The sequence below is a fragment of the Rhipicephalus sanguineus genome, chromosome 6 (genome assembly GCF_013339695.2).
Source record: "Rhipicephalus sanguineus isolate Rsan-2018 chromosome 6, BIME_Rsan_1.4, whole genome shotgun sequence".
NCBI lineage: Eukaryota > Metazoa > Arthropoda > Arachnida > Ixodida > Ixodidae > Rhipicephalus > Rhipicephalus sanguineus.
In genome coordinates this window covers 88,108,986-88,133,315 of record NC_051181.1, presented here as the reverse complement: position 1 = coordinate 88,133,315, position 24,330 = coordinate 88,108,986, and the positions used below count along the sequence as shown (strand labels likewise).

General features: G+C 44.6%; 1 protein-coding gene across 1 annotated transcript in view; it reads left to right on the top strand.

The window, feature by feature from the left end:
* The window catches only part of LOC119397407 (ATP-binding cassette sub-family C member 2), a 103,335-nt gene that overhangs the window by 60,573 nt on the left and 18,432 nt on the right, over positions 1-24,330 (top strand). The window contains exons 2-9 of the mRNA XM_049416554.1: positions 5,661-5,823; positions 8,930-9,187; positions 13,482-13,685; positions 15,283-15,429; positions 19,408-19,501; positions 20,456-20,661; positions 21,253-21,429; positions 23,172-23,339. Coding sequence (XP_049272511.1) covers positions 5,661-5,823; positions 8,930-9,187; positions 13,482-13,685; positions 15,283-15,429; positions 19,408-19,501; positions 20,456-20,661; positions 21,253-21,429; positions 23,172-23,339 — 1,417 coding nt within the window. The remainder of the gene's footprint in view (positions 1-5,660; positions 5,824-8,929; positions 9,188-13,481; positions 13,686-15,282; positions 15,430-19,407; positions 19,502-20,455; positions 20,662-21,252; positions 21,430-23,171; positions 23,340-24,330) is intronic.

Genomic DNA, 24,330 nt, shown 5'->3' with positions numbered 1-24,330 from the left:
AAACAACAAGCATATCTCCTTCATCTTGTGATGCGCTGACGGGTATGACACGGACAGAAAAAACGAGGCAACACAAAGTGAATCGCGAACTAACAACTGCTTTATTTCGAGAATGAACTGACTGATGTACAAGAAAGAAAGGAGGAAGAAGAAAACGGGGGGAAATTCAGTAATCAAAAGACGGTATACACACACAAAAAAATGCATATCAGCCTGTAAAGCGGTGCTGGCGACACGTGTCATGTGTTATGTATGCGGTAAAGTGGTTGCCCTCAAAATGTCAATTACTTTTTGAGAGAGGGCGATCGAAGGAGTGCGAACGCACCCTTCGCAGATGTGCGTAAGAAACGCTTCGGTAATTTTAATCTCTGTCTGATCGAAAGAGCGCGCCAAAACTTTTGTGTCATGGAACATCGCCGTGCACATACATTCTCCGCAGTGGGAAGCCAAATGACCAGGGTGTGTCAACAGCGAAACAGCGTTATTATGTTCTTTAAGTCTCTCATTAACGCACCTCCAGGTATGGCCTAAGTAAATCCTATTACAGGAGAGGGGAATGCCATTCACAACGCCCTCTGAGCATTCGACAAATTTGTTTTTCTGCTTAACACTAGCAGCCCGTTTCCTTTCTTCCACTTTCACATTTTATTGACTCTTTTGCAAAGCCCTTTTAGCTTGTTTGGCTATACAGTTCCTCCACGCTAAAATAATTTTAAACAATCATCATACATGCTGGGCATATAATCCTACGGCAGATAGGGAACTACTTAGCTTCGATTTTGGGCAGTCGAAACTGGTAAAAAGAGGAGTTGTTTCCCTCTGTATGCAGAAAGCTATCAAAAAAGTCACAGTTTCGCCGCAACGGCGAAGCAATGAATGCGATAGCAATAAATTGGAATGTAACGCGAAGAACGGAAAGCAGCTCGAAATTGCCAGCGCGTCGCTCGAGCCCAAAGGACGCACGAAAAGAACGCACACAGGACGAGCGCGAACTAATGCGTCACAGCTCGACACTTGAAGCGCACTGCTCAAACATAAAGCAGGGCGCACGAAACGAACGAACAGGTACACACAAGACGAGCGCGAACTAATTGTCACAGTTGTTAATTATTTCTGTTTGAACAGCGCGATCCTTTCGCAAACGCGGCCGCTGCAGCGAGCGAAGCGAAGCACGCCACCGGCCGCCTCTTCTTGCCTCGAAATAATCGCACGAAAGCGACCACGCCCTGTAGGGTGAAAAGCAACGGCGTTCGCAGGAGCGGGGCGACGATCTTTAAGCGCGCACATCGCGCCATCTATGTGGCCACTAAGAAAGCATGCTGAAGTGCATGGTGTATATAAATAGCTCGAAGTAAGCAGGCTGAAAGACGGTGCTATCGTGGCCCGACGTCTAACGCGGCGGGCTGCAAAGCGAGAGGTCGCCCGTTCGATTCCGCGCGTCGGAAAGTATTTCTAAATTATATTTATTTGTGGCTTTTCTATATATATTCATACTTTTACATATACGGTGAATGACGGCAGCGGCGGCGACGTGGACGGACATTTTCCAGCCGAGACTTTCCATATAATTGCTATCGCAATAAAAAGTCTTGCTCTCACACGGTACCGGCCATACTTGAAGCACAGGTTATCAGGTTAAAAAAGGAGTCGTTCCCTGATAAGGTTACTTGCTCTTAGAAGAACAGAAAGTTGGACGAGTTTATAGTGATCTATGAAAGTACCCGTAAGCGCAAAACACACAAAATACACAAGACGAACTTAACAAGACGAGCGCTCAGTTGCTGAGAAAGGCCCTTGCAATTGCCGCCACTGGTAAGAAGGAACAAACTTCGAGGACTAGTGAGATCTTGGAAAGACCAGTTGCCATCCCTTATATCAAAAATTTCTATCATAGAATTACGAAAGTAATGCCGAAGTTTGATGTAGGTCTTGTTTTTTGCAGCGCCAAAGAAGCTAAAAGGGCTTTGAAAAAGAGTCAACAAATGTGAAAGCGGAAGGAGGGAAACGGGCTGCAGTGTTTAGCCCAAAAATAAATTTCTCGAATGTACGGAGGGCGTTGTGTATGGCATTCCCCTCAACTGTAATAGGATATCCGTAGGTCAGACCGGCAGGTGCGTTAGTGAGATACTTAAAGAGCATAATTAAGCTGTTTCGCTGTTGACGCACTCTGGCTATTTGGCTCCTCACTGCGCAGAATGTAAGTGCACGGCGATGTTCCATGACACAAAAGTTTTTGCGTGCTATTTCGACCAGACAGAGATGGAAATCACCGAAGCGTTTTATATGCACACCTGCGTAGGGTGTGTTAGCACTCCCTCGATTGCGCTCTCTCCAAAAAAATTAACTTTTTGAAGGCAACTACGTTACCGCATACATAACTAAAATTTATTGACACGTGTTGCTGGCACTGTTTTACAGGCCGATATGTTTTTTGTGTGTGTCTGTACCAATTTCCCCCCATTTTTGTGTGCCTCCTTTCTTTCTTGTTCATAAGCCTGTCCATTCTCGAAATAAAGTAGCTAGTTTGGGCATCACCATGTTGTCTCTCGTTTTTTCGGTACGTATTATACCTGGTGGCCCATCACGATATGAAGACTTAACATCTATAGCCCCTGTTGCAGCCTTATAAGTAGAGGCCGGATTTTTAGGCACTAAAAAAGCTCGTTTTAGGCGCCAAAAATAGGCCGGCAAAACAACGTTTTAGGGCTCGAATATCGTAAATATAGGCACAATAAACTTTCACGTAAATGCAAATAATTTCAAACGAAGACGTGCGCGACCTTTCTCTACGACAGGAAAACAAAAATGTTATTGCTTAAGATGGCACAAAGGCGCCAACATTTGAACATAGCGTGCTTTGTCCCGCACGGTTCGCACTCCCGTGTTGTGCAGAGAGTCAAGTGTCCACTGTCGAATCAACACACTCCTGTGTGTCTTTTCGGCATGACTGAAAAGTGCAGAGCAGGAACAGACAGCGAGATTGCTAAAAGACCAGAAGGGAAAGATTCCTCTTATTGGCCGAGTCGAATTACGCAGAGCCAATTTCTCCTCTGGCAGTGAACCACTGGCGCAGCCAGCCGGGGGGAGCGAGGGGGTTCAGCTTCCCCCTCCCCGCAAAGTTTTCAGTTTTGCGTGTGTGTATATACACGCACACATACAAACGCATGCGCGAATATATATAAAGTATGGTTCTCCCACCCCCCTTCCCCCTGAAAAAGATTTCTACGCTACCGCAGCGAACACCTTAAAAAGTAAATTACAAACAAACCAAAAGCTGCGCGCACATCAATCACATTTTTCTTTCTTTCTCGCTCTTCACAATCCTTTCCACTGACGGCTCTCCGCGGTTTCGCATTCGGCAACCGCTCGGGCTATGTCAGCACGGTGTCAAATGCTCGCCGGCGTGCCCCGCTTCACTGCTGATAGCGGTTGTTTCCGGGAGTTGGTTGAACAAGAGGACTAGGTAGAACCCCATAGTTCCCAACATTCAATATTACGCGGTAACATGAATAGCGGTCTCAAACAGCACACGGGAGCGAAACTTGAGCCTAAACAGCGTTCATATAAGCACCAATTTTGAAAATAGGCATTTATAAGTATTTAGGCACGAACACGAAAAATAGGCATTTATAGGCACTATAAAAACACTATAAAAACCCTTTTTAACCTCGAAGTCATGCTCACATATCAAAATGGCGCGATAGGAGCGCAAGGAACAAAATAGCATTTACCTCAAATCCGGTCTCTGCTTATAGGCATTTCTCACCATTCATCTCACAGGCAAAGTTTGAGCAGCCCATGCCGTTTCTACTACTTGGTGCTAAAGAACGCCTGGAAGGAACTGTACTGGTCGAATTCATTGACGCTTCTCTTCTATTCATCACTTCTTCTCAGAATACCGCTGTTTGTGTGAGTTGTGTTTCTTACCTGCATTTACATTTCCTTACTTCTAAAAACTGAAGTTGGTTCTGCGGATTTGCTACGTACCTAGTCGCAATTTCGTTGGCTTTCTAAAACGTTGCGGATAAATTACTGCAGTTTATTAAGCATTTCGGCAAAGTGTTATGGCTTCTCTTTTGTGTTATTGCGATGAGAAACTTGCATTCATGCACGCAGCTTCACAGGCTTTCCTTTTTTCGCATTTGTAATAAAAAAATAACAGCATATCCACGGGGTGAATGATGATGAGTGGGGCGAAGCTCCGCAGGGAATCATCGGTAAACCGTGAAACTCTTCCCTGAAATTCGCCCAGTACATCATATAAACAGTGTGAAACACCGAGTATATATTAAACATCAAACTTTTATTGTACTGTTGGTTTACGTGGTCCCTTCATTATCACCGCTTTGTGATCGGTGAAATACAAGGAAAGTGTCCGCTCCCGAGCGAAAGAGAAAGCGCGCCAAGAGCGACCGCGTTCCCCGCTCGCCCTGTGAGAATTAACGGCAAGGCTAGAGGGAACACACGACGCGCGCAGCGTTCCTCTTCGCGTTCCACGACGCGAGGTCGGTAGCATGCCCAAGGAAAGCCAACGGAACGCGATCGTGCAAGTGCTCTGGCTTCGCACCGCCTCATGGTCCCATTTAGCCTACCAAAACCAAACATCTTCCTCAAGGTGTGCTTTGCGTTTTTCATAGAAATAATTTCTTTATCATATACATTAAGACGAAACGTTGAAAGCTCACTAGAGTGTATCGCCCGCAAAGTGTGTCTTTAGTGTGATTTAACTCTCGTACGGCAGGGTCCTCGCGCCGTTGCCGACCGGCGCTCGCCCTTTGCCGATCCACTTCGCCCGTTGCCGATCGGGCGAGGTGGCTATATACTACTACTACAGAGGAGGGAACGACCCACACCCTAAAGAGCTTCGCCCCTAAAATTATCCCACATCTAGTAGGAACTAGGCTGTGTGTGACATTCATATATCAAAAGCTACTGATGGAGTAAGGCATACTGTTGCTTGTAAAATTGTACTAAATTGCTACTTCTGATGAACATGCTATCTGTGCAACAGGGGTAAACACTATACATCGAAATAAATGACGATATATACTGTTTCAAGCTACTCAAAACGAAAACAAACAATGTGTGATGGCATCGATTGGCGAAATTGTCATACAACTGTATTCATGCACGACATATATCAGAGACAAAATCATTTTCACAAGTCCTTGTGCATAATGAACTGAAAAGAATGGCAAGTGTACTTCATTACCAGATATCTGGACATGAGAACACAGTTTAAATCATGTCTCATTCGTGAAAGGTTTTGCTAAGAGGCAAACGACTCTGGCAGCCCTTCTATTATTCCACGTGCATGTCCTCATTGTAAATACTAATTTGCGCTCATCGCTCCCATTGTAGGCAAACTGGGGGAACTGTCGTGAGCTACATATTAAATCTGATTTATTAGCGTCTAAACATTCGAGAACAGTGAAGGGTCTCCTAATTAAACAGAGCGTGACTAAGGGATTGTATGTTGTAACGTCTTGGAAACTTTGTGACCAGATCATAACCTTTATATACGGTGCAATCCTGCTATCAGGCTGAGCATAAAAAGCATGACACCATGCGCAGAATGCGTAACGCTTCATTTAGCTTTTACCAAGCATACTAGTCTATTGGTTACTTCAGCTTCGACATATTTCCATTTCCCTGCACAGCGGCTTACTAGCTGGCACCAGTTACTTCTCCTTCTATCAGTCTGTCATTCTACTGTGTGCGTCGTGCATCGCCGAATGCCTCGTGTCAAGCCTACAGTCTTATTTCACGGTTCAGAGCCAGCTAAAAGCGCAGCTGTTGCTTCAGACTGCTGTGTTCAAAAAGGTAAGCGCTGCATTTTTACCGCATGCACTACCCCTCACATTTGGCAAACCATTAGAACAAATTTATTGTACGACTGACTGATAAAACAGTCATGTTTGATCAGTTAATGTTTCCTTTTTTTTTGAGTGCGTTTTCTAACCGTCAAGAAAACGCTGATTCTTATATGAATCTTCAGTAGGCGCATTTGTAAGATCTGTGCAATCAGTGCATCGTCAACACAACAAAACCTTCCAGAGTCCTTAATTGGCTGGCTCTTTTCTCACTGTTAAACAAGGCGCATTTTGAAGTTCGATAGAGTTATTGAATGATATCCGCGTTGTGCGCAGCCGAGTGTCTTCTGACCACCATGCTCCCATTAAAGCGCATTTAACATGAAAAATACCTCATAATGAAACACGATCAGAAATTACATGATTTCTCTAGCAGTGCACGTCAGAACATGATTGGTTTATCAATGTCTATGGCTGTCCAGCATGAAATGTTTACCTCAAAAAACTTGAAGGACGCTTGATCTTCGCTTTCGAGAGTAGAACGCGATAGCGTAGTCGCACCGTATTCGCATCGCCCTCCCAATCGCTAGCCTGCCTTCACTTCTCGGTGGACACCAAAACAGTGACTCAAGGAAAGTGCGCACGCCCACCCGCTACAATATACGTGCATGCGGCCACACGGCCACACGACGGGGCGATGCCATTTGAAAGCGCGCCCCGTGTGCCGTTTGTGCCATCTGGCGGGTGATAATGAAGCCGCTGAAGAACCCCCAAGACGTGCGCACCACCAACGCTAAATGGTGCATATAAATAGCTAGCCGTTAGTTTACTAAAGGATATATGCGTGATGGCCGAGCGGCTAAGACGCACCACCAACGCTAAATGGTGCATACAAATGGTTTGAAGTTAGTATACTGAAGGATATATGCGTAATGGCCGAGCGGCTAAGCACGTCCCGCCACGAAGCGAGGGGTCGCAGGTTCGAATCTCCGGCATTCCAACCGAAGAATTTTAACACGAAAGTTCTTTGTGCCGGGGTCCACCAAGACTTTCATAACGTATTTCCGTCACGGAAGTACGTCAGCAAAATGAACCCCATCAGATGGCGAAGAAAAAAAAACTAAGAAAAAGTTTCGTTAACGGGAGTCGAACCCATTACCTCTCGGTCCGCTACGATGGCTGGCTGGCGGTGAGCCCGCTGAGCTACCGCCACATTTTTTTTTCTTTATTACCGGCTTGGCAACTGAGCTACTGCCACACATATTACGGAGGCTACATGAACGCGCCTTTTATCTGTCACACTTTCCTGTCGCAGTGCTCATGGATTGATGGATGGATACTATGAGCGTCTCCTTTATAACGGGGCGGCGACATCTGTGCCACCAGGCACGAAAAAAAAAAACGCGCCGTTGCTACGACCGTCCATTCGGTGCGTTTCCAATACAAGTTTAATTTCGTCAACGCTTTAACACACCGTGAGGTGGCAGCTTCAGCCGAATTAAGCCTCCCTCATAGCATCCATCCATATAGAAAAATAGCTCTCCGACGCTCGCCTGGCTGTCGCACCGCGTTCCGCGCTCGCCCTGTGAGAAGTAACGGCAAGGCTAGAGAGAAGAAACGACGCGCGTAGCGTTTCTCTTCGCATTTCACGACGCTTTGAAGGGGTGCATATCGAGTATCAGTGTTTATTATGTGCTTGTTGATGACATCTTTGCGCGGGATTAATCATATGCGGTGTCCGCGTATATGTTAAGAATTTCAGCTACCGCATGGGTTAAATCATGATCATGGGCGTTAGTCGTCGGTATACGGAGAATTGCCCCTAGGTGTCAACGTGAGTGAGATGCGTCCACATCAATCAGTGCAATATCTGCCAAACAGTAGACATTGTACTAGCTCTCATATACCATTGCACTGTAAACAATAAACTACTTCTGTGACGGTACGTTTCACTTTCGTGCTATACCGATTCCTATGACGGAGGGATCAGCCATCATTTTTATTACTTCTTTATTTGCATCTGCATCAAATTTTCGCTCACGGACAACGTCTTTGGCTGTGAGCGAAAACTCACAGCCAAAGACGCCACCGCCGACACCGACACCGGAATTTTCAGCGAAAGGAGTTCCTTGGCGCTATCGCGTAATAAGGCGCAAACACAGCAAAACTTGTCGTTGGGCACTATTCAATATAAACAAACTTGCTTCGGCTAGAACACCAAATGCTTTCCATAGCTAGTGGAGTGTCAGTGTTTATACGGCACTGTTCTTCATATGTAAGGCAAGCAACATTAGGGAAGTAACGCATGTTCTGTTCCCTCAGGTTCCTAAGGTCCTATACGTAACCCGACCTACACCTTCCGTTGTATTCAGTAGAACCAGCATTGTTGTGTTCCGACCGTTCCTTGCCCCGGCTTTGTCGGCGCTCCACTAGAGAAGAAGCTTCTCGTGAAGGCTAAGAGGAATCCGCGTACAAGCTGACTATGCTCATTACAGAACCGTGAGCGAAACGAGTGCTTGAATGAACGCAGACGAAATTTACCTTTCTCAGTACGTCCTCTGTTAGGCCGCGCGCAAAAATTTCACCATCAACACGGGCAGTGCTGAATAAGAACGGTGGAGTGTAATGAACGGAGGCAATCTAAGTTGTAAAATTAGCGCGCTATCACACTCAAGCACCCGTTAGCGCGCTACAGCTATTCTTTTTTAAGTGCGGAAATTTGATGTAGAATGCAATTCATTCAGGCCCAAAGTAATCTTAAAGTGTAATGGTGTACTTACAGAAGCTTCATTTCTTATACGGAATTATATCATGTGTGTATAAGTGGAGCGTAACGGTAGTTGTTGGTTTTGTGATCTACCTTTGTGATCATGTACCGATAATGGCCCACTTACATATTTTCACGGACAGCGATATTTTACTACAACAAAAATGAGTTCGAGTTGAGACTAGTTGAAAAAGCCAGTTGAAAATGGCGTAGCTTAATCTCACTGTGTTATATTCTCATTAAAATAACGTAAAGATGTGATGAATCGCTTGATGATAGGCACGATAATGAATGCTAGCTTTAATGAAGGTTTTATTTGTCGGATGTGTCATACTTGTCTCGTCTGCAGGTTACGTGCCTGTCGGCCACTGCCCTCGCAGAGAATCCTGCAGGCCATGTGACCTCGTTATTAGCTGCCGACAGCTGGCTCGTCGCAGTGTCGATTTATTACCTACCAAATGCTTTAATGGGCTTCGTGTGTGTGCCCATTGCACTGGTTTTGCTTGGTGTGCGCATGGGAAGTGTAGCGGCGTTCGCCTGTCTCCTGTGGCTCGTTGTCATCGCGAGCGCCTCGCTCTCTATGGAACCACTGCTTGACAAGTACTGCGTGAGTAGTTCTATACTTTTTTTGTTTATATGTGTGGCCAGTTTGACTGTACTGTTCAAACTTAGCTACTACCTAGTCAGGAACGGCATAATTACTTCTTGCATCTATAAAACTAATGAACGATGTTAAATTAAAAAGTCAGCGGAATGGATTCATAAACACGTAGTTACCAACAAAAACGCAGCGATTCAGAGGTTGCTGCATGCGAATTTCCAAAATACAAATTCTCTGGTTTTGGTTGCGAAAGCCACGATGTAACTGTGAAGCATATCGCAGTGACGTTCTGCTGATTAATTTTTACCATCTGATGCTTTTTACAGCGGCCGCTGTTATGGGATAATTCGAATTGCTGCCCAATATTGGTGGCGATGTCGTCTGGCACCGCCTGTGTCCGTTACAGCTATCACGCATAACGGGACAAAATTATTGAAGTTCCCGGTGCGACCAAACGCTGGCACTCTGCGTGGGATTGAGTAATCCTACCACAGAGCTTCGCCGTTGCTTCAAGCCTCACCACAACAAAACACGCTGTAGAGGTCCACTGTCGCGCGTGGACACGAGTGCGCAGCTGCGTAGATGCAAACGTTGCTGGAAGACGCATTGAAACGCGCTGGGTGTTACGCCATGTGAGTTACGGCACGAGTAGGGGCTTTAAAGACGGCCACCCATGATAAAGAACTCAGTCACCATCAATCCTCAGCAGCAGCTGCTGCGTGTTTGTGGGAACAGAAATGCGCACATGACTTTGCAGTTGCATAGTAAAACTTCAGGTGTCACACCGTATACGAAACACTTGATGGATGCGCGCGTTAAAGGTGGCCAATCGTTAAAGGGGTCATGTCACAATTCATTATCGTGAGTAGGAACTCATGCGCAGTATAAACAGTGACGTTCTATCCCACGAGGAAGCCACCTGCCAAGCTACGTAGTTACGCACGCTGCAGTTGCACCTATATAGGAATCCACTAGGGACCACGCCATGTTAATTGCTCAGTGCGACGGCATTTAAAGGTATCCGACCGGCACAGCGCGCCCTGCTGCGATTCATCATCAGCGGCCCGGCCATTGCTTCCTCTATGAACCTGTTAAGACCAGCGCGTTCCTGATAGCAGCGCGCACTCTGCCACAGCTCTTGCTTCCCATGTAACTTGTTTTACAATGCAATTGAATTCCATTCAATATTATTTGGGGTTTAACGTCCCAAAACCACGATATGATTATGAGGGACGCCGTAGTGCAGGGCTCCAGAAATTTCGACCACCTGGGGTTCTTTAACGGGCACCTCAATCTAACTTCACGGGCCTCAAACATTTTCGCCTCCTTCGAAAATGCAGACTCCGCGGCCTGGGATTCGATCCCGCAACCTTCGGGTCAGCAGTAGAGCGCCATAAAGACTAGACCACCGTGGCGGAGAGAATTTTATTTTAGTACCAACTAGGATTTAGTACCAACTTAGTACCAACTAGCCCCTGTGGCCGCCTTCTCAGCATTTATTTTCCCATCTTAGAAGACATATGGAGGGATTGTAGATCAAATCGCCCAAGGGCATCTTCACGAGTCTACAAACCTGATGTTGAGCAGGGGGCAGTGTGTCTCTAAACAGCTATGCACCCGTAATCCCGTAATACAAAGCCACGATTGATCGTCACCAGCAGTAGCAGCAGCAACAACAACAGCCGCATCAACCTCAGCGGTATTCAACGTACGAGGAGTCACGCATGTGGCTGCGAGGTGTGCACGCTCTTCGGAGGAGCGGGGTATTCCACCTAGCCTCACGCCATATTATATTTGTCCTTTCTGCGCGTTTTCTCTGGATGGTGATGGTAGCGGCCAGCTGGACGGCACCGTATACCACTCCACCTCTCCCTCCGCTCCTCTTCCAAAAGTTCACACGATTCCTTACACATTCGCTTAACACGACAGCGAGGCGAAAGCAGTCTTCCTCTTTTTCTTCTCGCTCAATTGTATTGACCCCCCCCTCCTTTCCGAAAGCTTTCTGCTCCTCACGTGGCTTTGCTTGGCCTCCGCGATCGGTCCACCTTTGGCCAAGCGACGATGTCATCTGATGAGGCCATGTTACGTAACGTTATGCGATCTCGTAATAGCAAACTAATGACGTCACACGTTCCGGCGTTAGATGACGTCATGATGACATCATCGTATGATGATTTATCGCATAACTTCGTGCTCACGCCGACGTCACTGACGGTCACCTTTCCCGTTAGATGAGGCATCTAAGGCTTTCTCCTTCCTGGAGTTTATTTCCTCCATCGGGGAGTTTCAAAGCTACGCGACCAATAAAATTCTTTGTCACAATTTGTGCAGTGGCTTTTCTATAGCTCTCAATAAGGCTGGGCTAACGCGGGAGCTGTTACAGCTTGAATAGCAGTGGCCATACTTCCGTGGTAAAGTACATACTTCAGGATCTTACCATCGTCTTATTTGGCGTTTATAGACAATATTACGGATGTGTTTCGGTGCAGCCATATTGGGCTGTGAACTTTGCAGTTTTAAATTTTGAACAATGTGTGCACAAGAAAACGGTTGGGTCGGTGCATTCGGCGTTTGCCAACCTTATCAGTTCACATCCCTGGACACAAAAATAAGAAAACACTCGTTTAACAGCTTAAGGCGGCGACGCCCATACGTCTTACGTAAAATAGTCTATAAATAGCAAACAGTTTGAAGCGTCAAATGACACGCCCATCGCAATTTACCTTTGGGATAAGAAAGTACTCGTGGCAGTACTGCGATAAGTGTTCGCATAGTGAGCCACTACTTTCCGTGTTGATTTACTTGCAGTAAGCGTCATCAAGTATCTTACGACGGTTTCGTAAGAGGCCTCTGCTCCAGCTTACGCTGTGACCATGCTGCGATTTCCCGTGGAGGCATGGAGTTTCTTTATTTATTTCATCGTTAACGTGCTCCTCCTTTACCTTAGTTTTCTTTTTTTCCGTTGGGGAGGGGCTGGGCCCCGGAATTCAGCGCGCATCATGAAGCTGAGCGGTGCAAGCAACAGCACGACGCGCATGTGCACACCAACATAAGGGTAATATTGTCACTGCAGAAAATTTCACAAAAATACAAGAGAGAAAGAGAGAGAGAGAGACGAGGAGGAGGAGGAGGAGGAGAAAAACGGAAAGACAGGGAGGTTAGCCAGTTCTCAGACCGGCTACCCTGTGCTGGGGAAAGGGGAAGGGGGAGCGAAAGATGATAGAAGAGAGATGTTAGGTTTATATAGAGAGAGGCAGGTAGATCGGTAAGGCGAAAATTTGGGCGAGTTGGTGTTGGTCCATGATAAACAGAAAGGCGCGATAATACGGTACACAAAGAAGAAGATGGATACTGGGCGACGCTCTACTAGCAAATGGAAAAGTTTTTATTTAGGAAAGACACATTTATACCACCATGCAATCATATCTAAGCGAACGAGTCGACAAAAAACTAAAAACCTTGCGCTCAGCCTGCTTACGTGAAGTGACGTTCTAGAAATGCTATCTCTCCCTCCTGCAAACTGATTGCATCAGTCACCCTCTATTAGCTTGCAGGAGGGAGAGATAGCCTTTCTAGAACGTCACTTGACGTAAGCAGGCTGAGTGGAAGGTTTTTAGTTTTTTGTCGACTCTTTGGCTTTTATATGATTGCATGGTGCTATAACTATATCTTTCCTGAATAAAAATTTTTTTCAGTTGCTAGGAGCGCGTCGTCCCGTTCCAACTTCTTTGTGTACCGTATTATCCTGACCTTCTGTTTATCATGCAGATAGGTCGGCTTGAGCGATAGTGTGCTCTAGCCTGCTACTCTGCACCGGGGGAGGGGAACGGGGAAGAAAAAGAATTATGGATGACGATGGTAAGTTAGGGAGTTGAGTATATACAATCCCGTCAAGTTGGCGAACTGCTATAGCCTTACATCCAGTCCATTTCACTGTAGGTCCCAATTGCGATCACTGGCAAGTGCCAGAAACACTTGAGCACACATTTTGTAGCTGCCGAGCACGGGAAAGTCAGAAGAACACATGAGTGGAAACACTTTTGATATGAATATTGTATATATTCTTACGTTAGGTAGTGTAACAATATTACATTCTCAATAAAGCACAGTGGTGAGCACTTTAGTATACTGTGTACGGACTTCTAGTTAGTGCATCGATCACCCGCACTGCGCTAAAATCGCATGGTTCGCCCGCCGACGGCACCTTGAGTTCCTAGCTAACTTAAATAATTATCGTCCCTATTTCTTCATCACTTCATTTTTGTATAATTTCAGCGTATGCTGCTCTTTTTATCTCCAGAATATACTTTACAAGTATCGAGATGAACGACTCAAGAAGCTGAACGATTTTCTGTCTGTGCTCCGTATGGTGAAGATGTCAGCTCTAGAAGACGTGTTTCGAAGTAGGCTTCTTCAGCTGCGGCTGAAGGAGATTGACCAAGCCTACCGCGTCAACGTAGTGGATAGCCTTCTGGAGACTCTAATCAGTGCGTCCACCTCTGTGGTAAGTATGCACCGCTTGGTAACAGTTTATAGTGAACATTTCTTTTTTTAATTTATCACCGGAGCTGCTTAAGCCGAGCATAATGTGTCGGCTGAAGAATATCATCATCATGAACCGGCGCACGCTGTCGTCGTCCTCTCCTTCTTCTTGGTCCTCTTCTTGGTCCTCTTGTTCATCTTCTGCTTCGGTTCAAGAATACGTGCGCCAATTCGTCCGGCGTGAAGGTAGAAAGCAAGAGAACGCGTGTAGATATATATATATATATATATATATATATATATATATATATATATTGTACTGAATATGAATGACAGACGCTCCGCTCTTACGGAAGACGACGACGACGATCGGTGGCCGTGGTTGTCGCTCGCGCACGCGCTCGCCAGTAGCCAGACCTGCCTGATAAAGAGCCTTTCGCAAAGCAACGTCTGACCTTTTCTTGACGTGCAACACCCCTATTTCAATATATATATATATATATATATATATATATATATTATATATATATATATATATATATATAAAGAGAGATAGACAGAGAAGTAGAGGAAAACAAAGGAACAAAGAAACAGAAAGATAGAATGACAGAGAAAGATACAGACAGATAGAAAATGAGACATGAATATTTCCATGTATACTACAGCATAGGAAGGGTTGGTGAAAAGTATTGAGGGAAAGGGGGAGATGGAAAGGTGCAGTATGGCACAGTTTTGGATGCTCTGGAGAAATACCTTCTAGGCACTATCTATCGCGCAGCGAGGCACGTGTGCAGCTCCGTAGATCTACTGCAAGGTCGTCAACTCGGAGACGCCGCAATGCGTGGTCGCCGAGAGGATTAGTACGTCTTCACTGCGAGCGAGAGGAGTTCATCGCAGTGCCGCCTGCTAATGCGCCCGCCTCCGAGCACCCCGCATCGTTTGCGTCGCTTTTGTCAAAACATATGGCTCTTCTTCGCAATGACGTTGCAATGGTATTTTTGCACATTGTGTTTTTAAATAGCACACTGCGTTCCCTTTGCACATTGTCTTTATAAACAATAAAGTGTCCGCAGCACTAGCCTGTGTGTATTTCGCCAGCTACTCTTAAGGACCACAAAACATGTCTGGTGGTATTTCGAGATGTACACATTTAAGCACTACTCTCTGAGCTGTCTACTCGCTTTAAAAATCTTGAAAAGGCTACGATAGGATGTCAGTGAGTTGCACTCGGACCTTTCGCTATCACGATACTGCGTGCTCCACGCATGCATGATCATTTTTCTGGCTCTCTGACAGTTTAAGAGGCCACACAAGGACCTCTTGATCTTTGATTTTTGCTGTAACATCACTCGAACACCTAGAAGCTTCATGTCAATTTTCGTAACTGTTGGAGTACGTGCCCATAAATATCGCATACTTACACTTAAAACAATGTACGTCACATTGTTATAAACTATACAGGATAAGCGTGTTAGTGTGCCATATAAGTCATGCATATCCTAAAGATGTTCGAGATATGTATTTATAAAGAGAAAGTTTTGCTGCTTTGGATGCTTCTATTTTTTATCGTCTTATCTAATTTGCTGTGTAGAGCCTGAATTTCATACTGTTATTTTCAGATGACCATTCTCGCATTTGCCACCGTTACGTTCATGAACCCGGAGAAAATGTATAGTCCGGCTACCATATACTCTTGCGTGTACATACTGACGCTTATGGATATTTTCACATCTACGATGACTCACGCTGCCAGGCTAAAGAGCCCGGTGAGTTTTATAAAGAGCATTGTGAGTGTCAAGTGAACATTGTAAAAGAGGCATAAACAGCAACACCATCACATTACGACTCCGAATGTACAGGCTCGTCCACTCTTAGGATGAACATAGCTCAGGGAGGCCGTGCTGTGCGCGGCGCCACTGCATCCGATGCGGCAGCGCATCTTCGCCTAGCGGCGCTGGCGCGCAAGCTGCTTCTCGTCGTCTGCTATAGCGGTGGAGCGCGCCACTCTTGCTTTGCTGTGAAATACAGCAAGAGCGGTGCGTCCCTGTACGCGTGCGCCACCTCGGTTCAATGCATCGCCGCGACAGATGCACTAGCGCTCCGCTGAGCGCAGCCACCCTGTGCCGTGTTCACCCTAAGGCCCGTATTCACAAGCGAAACATATCCTTAACATATGACTTAAGTGACCGATCGGCTCTTAACACGTTTCACAGAGCAATCTTGTACTTAAGGTAAGCACTTAACTACCGGAAAGTAAAATTAAACTACTGGCTACCTTAAGGGCGACTTTCGCTGTTTTCTCTCTAGTCAAACAAAGTGGGCGAATACTGTGGCAGTCTTGTTGGCGTTGGTCTCGTCGACTTTGCGGATTTTGCTGGCCGTGTGGAAGAAATTACACAGGATGAAGCATATCATTACGCACCGCCATTACGCACAGTTCTCAAGTATAATGGCGCGGAATTCCTGTCGCGGTACCGCTTTACCAAGCGAGCGGTGCTACGGCTGTTGGAAATGCTGCCAACGGGTGGAAACGACAACGAACGCGGTCAACCCGTTCCACCACTGCATGGCGATGACATGCGTGAAATATATTTGAAAGGTGAGGGTCTTTCGCTTTTAAACAGGCCCTGCGACACAAATTAAGCATGTAGTTTTCATCGTTTTCTCGAACTGTGAAATGCACCGATATCGTTGCGCGAGTGGCAACACCAAAAACCAAGCTCTTATAGTTCTACTTCAATCCAGATATCACATTGTTTTTGGACTAGAGCGATACACAAGGGATAATTTTGTGACCGGAAGTGAAGCTTCATCACGTGGGAATGACGACATTGGCTGTGCGTTTGGTTGGTTTCACCCGACAAGTCGCTCGTAATATTCATATGGTCCCAAATAGGCACCACTATTGTCCGCTAAAACTTAGAACAGCGCTCCTTATACTTCCTGAGTACAGAAATATTTCTGTTTTTAAATGTGAAAATTTGAAAACAGTTGCGAAAGGACGCTAGGAGCGCTGCACAACGGCCAGCACGAGGTGAGTCATCCGGTGTGTCTCTGTAAGAGGCGCGCGCTAATTGGAAGCGGCCTTTGACGTCAGTGGGAGAGTGAAAAGCGAGAGCGAACGTTTTCCCTCGTCGTCTGCTGGTGTTTTGAAGTTTGAAGGCTAATAACTTCCATTACCGTGCACCGATTTCGATCATTGTCTTTGCGTTCATCTCAGTATTCAGCACTACACGCACTGCAGCGCTGCAGAATGCAGACAAAAAAGCGTTGCAGGGCCCCTTTAAGCAGCTTTAGTCAGGCGTCCGCTGCCGATCGGCAGACCCAGGCTTTCATTAGGAATGGCTGGAAGCGCGCGTCTGTAGAGCTGCTGCGGGCGCCCAACCACATCTATTGGCAGCCTGCGTCTGCAGAACAGCTGTGGATGCCTGAATAAACTGTGACTGAAAGGCGCTGACCTGTTAACTTTTGCAATTATTTCTGGTTCCCTTCATATGGTAAGACTTTCCTTATTAAAACAAGGAAAGCAGACGGGCGCTCTGAAAATAAAAGAAGTTAGAGAAATACACGAAACGCTGAAAAGCCTAAAAAAAAAAAAACAAGGAGTGGAATGCGCGTAAGGTGACGAAAAAACCGCTCTTATTGCACGCGATACACTTGTAGACGGCAAAATAACCGCGAGTTGTAACGGCCACATTATAGCGACGACCGCTGAGCAGCGGCTGCTTTGTTGTGGCCATCCGAAGGCAGAAACACCGACAAAAGCGAGAAATATTTATTTCGCCTCTAACGAAATGTACCTTGATAAAGGCTAGAGCATTTAGGGCCGCCAGTGTTCCACGAAAGATACAGTCATTTATTTGTGCTATATTTAATAAAACAAGTATGAAAACGTTTGTAGCCTCGTTCCCAGGCGTCTTACTTACCTAGAAAAACGGTACTTTCATAACTGAGCCTTAAGTGTAGTTTTTTAAAACTTTACCCAAACTTATCTCAAACTTATTCATTCCTAGTGCTTTCATAAGTCAACTTAACGCGACACCTAAGTTCTGTTCCTGAATACGGGCCCAAGAGTGAGTGAGCCTGTACAGCTAGCATTAGAGCCATAGTCTATAAAGAACTGCCCAAGATCACGTAGATCCTACACTCACCGTGTAATCTGCGGTTGCAAAGCGTTCCCATTATCCGCAAATTAGGTGCCCGAGATCAAAACGTCAGTCGTGGTTGTTCAATCATATCAGTGGCGACATTCCTTTCCAAAATACAAACATGCCGGCGGAAAAATTTGAAGAGGTCAGCGGACCTAAGCGCCACGTAGCTGCAACCACCGAAAACACGTCTCATTGCCGCAATCTTGGCTCCTCTTGTGAAAAATACCTTGGCGAGAATAAGTAGAACTAGTTTCAAAAAAAGGTCGAAGAGCTCTGTGACCACAATATGATCTGTAAAAAGTAACCTGCAAGCATCGACACACTGTTTGCCTCGTCAACCTTCATGAAAAAATAAGACGTAAAGTTCGGAGAGCTCATATGAGAAGCAGGTTATTACGGGTGTAGAACCAATATAGCTGTCTCGCAAAATGCGCTCAAGAAAAAGTAAAGACCAATTAGTGAAATAAAAGAACTGCTCCGTTCAAATCAAACTTCAGATAAGTCGCAAGTCTGAGACATATACAGAAGATGCGCAGGACATTTTTTCGAAGATGCTCGTGTCCTTGATAGACAAAACCCAATGAATCCAACAGACAGTAAGGCCAAGAGAAGCATAGACGCAATTATTCGTTTTCTTTTGACTGTAAAGTTGCAGTTATGACGTAAATTAAGATGAATTAAAGCCGACGAAAAAGCACCCATCCCGTCGGTGGGATCACGAACAGGAAACAGACTCTTCACCGCAGTAACCTATTTACATAGTGATGAAGGTGTGAGGGTGAAATTATCCAGCCAGAGATGTTTGCTTCAACTTTTAAATTGAACAGGAAGCTGAAATCAAGTGAAGATTAAAGTTCGTGGATAAGAAATTTGAACGCTACGTGTTATAAGAGCTCAATTTTCACAAACACAGGTATTGTTGTCAGCTTTATTATGGAATTAAAAGGAGTGCCGTAAATAGCACTGATTTTCGATGCATTCTCAACAGGCAAAAAGTAACGTGTACATATTTATACGTGCCTATCTCGGAGAAGACGGAATCGCTGTAAAGGAACCAATATAACGCATTTAGTATAATTAGTTACGGTGCTAAGTGTGCGATACTTAATCACGTCGCCTGTCGCAAAGATGACATAGAATAATGTTATACGGGCCTTCATGAAAACTGGAAAAGTGATTGCGAAAAATATGGGCAGCTCTAATCATTTGTACTTACAACAAATAGTAAAATTCTAGATATATTCGAAGGAAATAAACTGTTAACCGCATTTATTCTCATAAAAAGCAGGCTTTAGCAAAAGGACTTTGAAGAAAAAGTGGCGTTCTGAATAATCCTAAGGTTAATAATATCTTGGTCAGTCTAATAAACTCAGAAAAGTATTATGTGCAATTAAAACGAATCGTCAATAGGACAGCTGATGTAAGTAGACTGCAAGAAAAGGATTGAAAGGAGTAAACTAGGTCTTACGTAAAACGACACTGAAACGATAAAACTGCGATTCTGAAAAATCCAAGCGGGTAACAGTTAGATATACAGTGGTAGTGTGAATTTGTTGAAAACACCTCAGCTGCTTTGTTCCTTTTGTTATTAAGGTTTTTCGCAGCTGTCGAAGACTGATGTCATTTTTTGCCGATGAGGAATGGAATTCCGAAGCCGCAGAAACCCTTCGAAGTCCCCAAGGTGTCAGTAAGTGCGCTCGTGTTTCACAATTCCAAAGCTGACTCATGTATATAATGTAGCCCTAATGTAGATAATTTTGCTGGCACCATATATCATTAAAGTCAATTAGATATGCAATTCTATACTATATCTTCTTGCGTCTCCAATGCTTCCGTCGCCTTCTCATTGTCTTCTCAATCCGTTAGTATGCGGTACATCCTAAAGCCACCATTCAGGGGCGTGTTACATAAGTGGAAGGTATCTTACTGAGCTGCAATAAGATTTTTTTTCAGTTACATTAAAGCTGTCATTATTGGCGTTGCTTTAAGAAGTATATATTCCCTTTACAAAAAGATTTGAAAAGTTCCGGCATGGTCACTGTTCTGACAGTGACATACGCATGTATATAAGTTTTCCTCCTGAGTACTAATAGCCTACAAACACATAGCCCACAGAGTCGTAAGCGGCAAAGCCCCCGACCTATGTCGAAAATAAAGAATACACCTACTTGCAACATACAGCCCCTTTCAGGGCCAAATTTGGCAATAATCACACCAGCGATCACGAGGGATGCGGCATAATTTCACACAGTTTCACTAGATGAGCAAGCTTTGAGAAGCGAAATTTCCCAGCGTCCTGTAAATAAAATTGCTTTTCTCATGCTTATCCCTGTGGCCGACAGAAAGGTTTGTCTCCTCTGATGATGAAATCTCATAACTTCGTTGTTCACAAAACAATAAAGTTATCGGCTTTGTTAACTTGTTACAGTCACTTCTGCACATGCGCACAACTCTTCTAAGCTAAGGGGACTATATGAATGATTAGAAGAGTAGGTCTCTTTACACGAAATGGCATTCAATTGCTACTATTTGCTTGAATTGATACTGCTTTAATGAGCTGAAGAGCAGCTGCGAGTGTTTGTGCAATAAAATATTAAATCTGTGTATTCCATTGGGTAATCTTTATAACATAATTTTGCAGCTGGGCAAGTAACCTTGCGCGACTGCTCCTTTGCCTGGGCAAAGGAAAGCTGCAGTGTGGTTGCCCCGGTTCTTCAAAATGTCAGTGTCAACGTGAGCAGCGGCTCCATAGTGGGTATTGTTGGCTCTGTGGGGAGTGGAAAGTCTTCACTCTTGTCCGCAGTCACAGGAGACATGAAGCGCATTGGAGGCACTGTAGCTCTCAAAGTGAGTTTTCAACATGCCTGTGCTCTTTTTAAACCGCCTGTATGTCTATAGCGCTTGCATTCGTCAAAATTTGTTTGTCATCCCTCATCCGTGACTTCACAGCAACATACATACGTGATGCAAACAGTTCGGGATATTGCGGTGCAAACTAAGCAATAGCGATTACTCTAAATTTTACTTATACAATTACAAATGTATAAACAACGCACATATTTCTTCAAAGAGCAAATATTCAACGACCATTTATTGCACCCGCCAGTATTGTGATTTAAAGCGTTGCTTGTGCTCTTGCGCACCACTTTCGCTTAATAACAATATGTAACTACTACTTTCGACAGTGTTTGCGTCTTCACCGTTACTAGAACAATAGGGTGCGTATATGTATTCTTTTGACAAAAGCGTTCAGTACATAACCATCCCGACAAAAGAATTATATATCTTAAACTTATTCAACTAATCTGCTGCAAGCCTTCGAGTAATCTTCGCAATAAATATTCCCACTCAAGTTTCTCACCACCTTGTAGAAAAAAACTAGTACAATTTCTGAGTTCTATGAATAGTCTGAATGCTCATCACGGGACACATGCGCAGGGCACGATTGGTGTTGTATGCCAAAGGCCACACGTGTTCAACATGACCATAAGAGACAACATAATATTTGGTGGCAACGTCGATGAGTCGTACTACTGGAAAGTACTGGAAGCTTGTCAAATAATTCGGGACATCGAGAGATTTCCGGCTGGTGACATGACTGAAGCCGGAGAGAAGGTAAGCTGACGGCGAACAAGTATGTGCCTATACTCTTAATCACGCTCCGCTTAACATGCTAGATATAGCCAGGAACAGGACGTTTTTCGACTGGTTTCCTGCATATAGCCAACATTTAACCAGGACCTGATTAGGAGTGTATTGCGCGAAGGAAAGTAACGAATTACGCGTCTCAGTCACAGTAGTTGCACGTGGATTATTGATATCGAGGTAGACTTCACGCTGAAAAAAGGTGAAATGTAACAGAACGTTTCTTTTTTCTGAAACCACTTTCACAAACCAGGGCGTTTGCAATATATGGGCAGAACTTTTGACATTCAATTGTGTTCGAATAAGGCTAGGATTACACCAAGCAAATGTAGATATCATATGACAACATGATTTCACAACACCGTGATAATTTTTTTCAAAAATGTCACGGGATCAGTCTTGCCAGTGGCCCAAGACTAATCAAGTGGGAATGGGGCGTTCAATTAATATCGTCACTGAGGCCCACTCCCGCAAAGTGCAAATTGAGAAAACGTGCAAGCAACGATCCGATCAACGCCTTTCTTTCAAGCGGCTCTTTTTCTGTTCTAAGGTGCTCATGTAGCACACACGCAATCAATGTACAATATGAATCCAAATTTTCAACACTTTATGCTATAAAGTAATAATTTTGTCCCGGTATCTCAGAAATGGTTTTCCTTGACCAGCTTGTTTTTTTTTATGGCTATCATAAAGGTGACGCTCTATATGACCGCGCCAATTTATTATTTCAAGCTGCGAAACAGTATCTAGATCTTTAAATGTGTAGGAAAACGTAGAGTTAGAGAATTCGTCAAGACTAACAAGCTTTTCCAGTTTTTTTATGTCTTTATTGCATTGTTATCGAAGCCTCGTCTTCATTTGTTAAGTACACTTCCCCACGGTAGTTGACGAGGCTACAGGAACTAATTAAGTGAATACTCCTCTTATATGAAATAGCGACTCTACTTTTTGGTGTCTACAGAGAGCGTACTCCCACGGAAATGGACTTAGCCACATCATCTCCACTTCCCTAAACTCTTTGCTACTTGTATCAACAGTTTCTCACCCCTATTTATAACGCAGACAGCCATCAATGCGTACTAAAACTTGGAGCAGTATACGGGAACAAGTGTCTAACATTCCTCGTTAGCGTCATGGTCTTCTCTAACCAAGATAACTGAAAAAGAGCGAATCGCTAAACAAAGAATTTCTGCGCTTTACTTTAGTTGAGTACAATTAGTCGATAAGCGTGCACTCGATTAGCACAAATACAGCAAGCTCTTTTTACGCTGATTTAAAATGGAAGCAATACCAAACATACGTTCCCTGGTGCGTCTACATTCGTTTGTTCGCTAGTCATTTACGTTTGGTTTCGCTTTCATTCCAACTGCTGATTGCTATTTTGTTGGTGTGGTGGTGGAGTTGATACACCAGGTGGGACTAGTCCTGGCATACACGGCCGTCAAACTTTCCATCTGAGCAATAATTACGTTGTTAGCAGTTGATGTCACCACACGTTCAATAACATTGTCTTTAGAAGAAAAGCAATGAGAAATCGTTACTCTCTCGTACTCAATACCACAGACCTTTCAGAAAACACGACGTCTGGGAAAGGCCGTCAAGAAAATTGTCTGCAACAGCAAAAGGCCCTTCAGTGATTGCAACCCAACAATTCTTTGTTGCTGGCTTCTTTGAAATGGAACCTATATTGCTACATCTTTTATTCTGTGCAGGGTGAAATGCTGAGTGGAGGCCAAAAGCAAAGGGTGGCCTTAGCCCGGGCGCTCTACTCAAAAAGCGACATTTACCTTCTGGATGATGCCACCAGCTCTCAAGATCCCCGCGTTGCTCGTAATATCCTTGACCGTGTCATTGGGCCGCATGGTCTGCTCGGAACAAAGGTGATAGAAGAATTTCTCTTAGACAAAATACACATATAATATTAAAAATATTAATTGCACATCCCTAAATATTGCACATAATTTGGTCCGACACCGACATAGAAGAAGTAAACAAGTATGTAACAGAAAAACTTAAACACACAGTACCGAACACTTGCAGTCCTGATTGAAATTCTTCGTCGCAGAGAGCGATCAATGTCCCACTAATGTGGCAGTCATCTTTCATTAAAATCTGGGAGTTTGTAATGGCATTACGGGGTAGCTGTTGACTATGACGAGACAGAACGGTCGTGTCAAAAAACGACAGCTACCTACTGTCGCACTGGGCCGCATTTTCCTTCTTACTGAACTAAAAATAGGTGTATAAGTTGTGGCTGTCATTTTCTGGCGAGAGCTATCCCTTTCCGCTTATTGGAAGTGTAAAAAACACGGAAAAAAACTCACAGGGTCCCCCTTGCAATTGTCTAAGACAACTGGAAGGCGAAAATCATGTCTGAACACCTAAATAGCGCAACTTCAGGGACGAAAGACAGGTGAATGCTCTGAAGCATCGTCCCTGAAGTTGCGCCATTTAGCTGTTCAAATGGAGTATCAACTAGCCCAAACACGCACCTTGCTAAGCAAATCATGGCCTTTTTTTTCTTCTCAGTCCATAAATTGATCATCCACCGCTTCTTCAAAAAGTTTTCTGCACCTAACGCTGTTTTGCACTCCGTGATTGGCGAATATTTGAGAAAGCGACAATGTCTTGTGATGACACAACATGTGACGTCACGTGACGTCCTATTGGTGTCATCACGACGTCACAATTTTGATGACATGTGACGTCATCACGTGATGATTTCTTTGCATGACTCGTATTTGCGCGGACGCCGACAGGTCAGTTGTGGTGTTTGATGTGGCATCTAAGGCTTTCGCCGTAATACAGTTTAAGCAATGGCATTAATAAACTCGCCCATGCAAGTGTTCTATTTCGAGACCTTATAATATA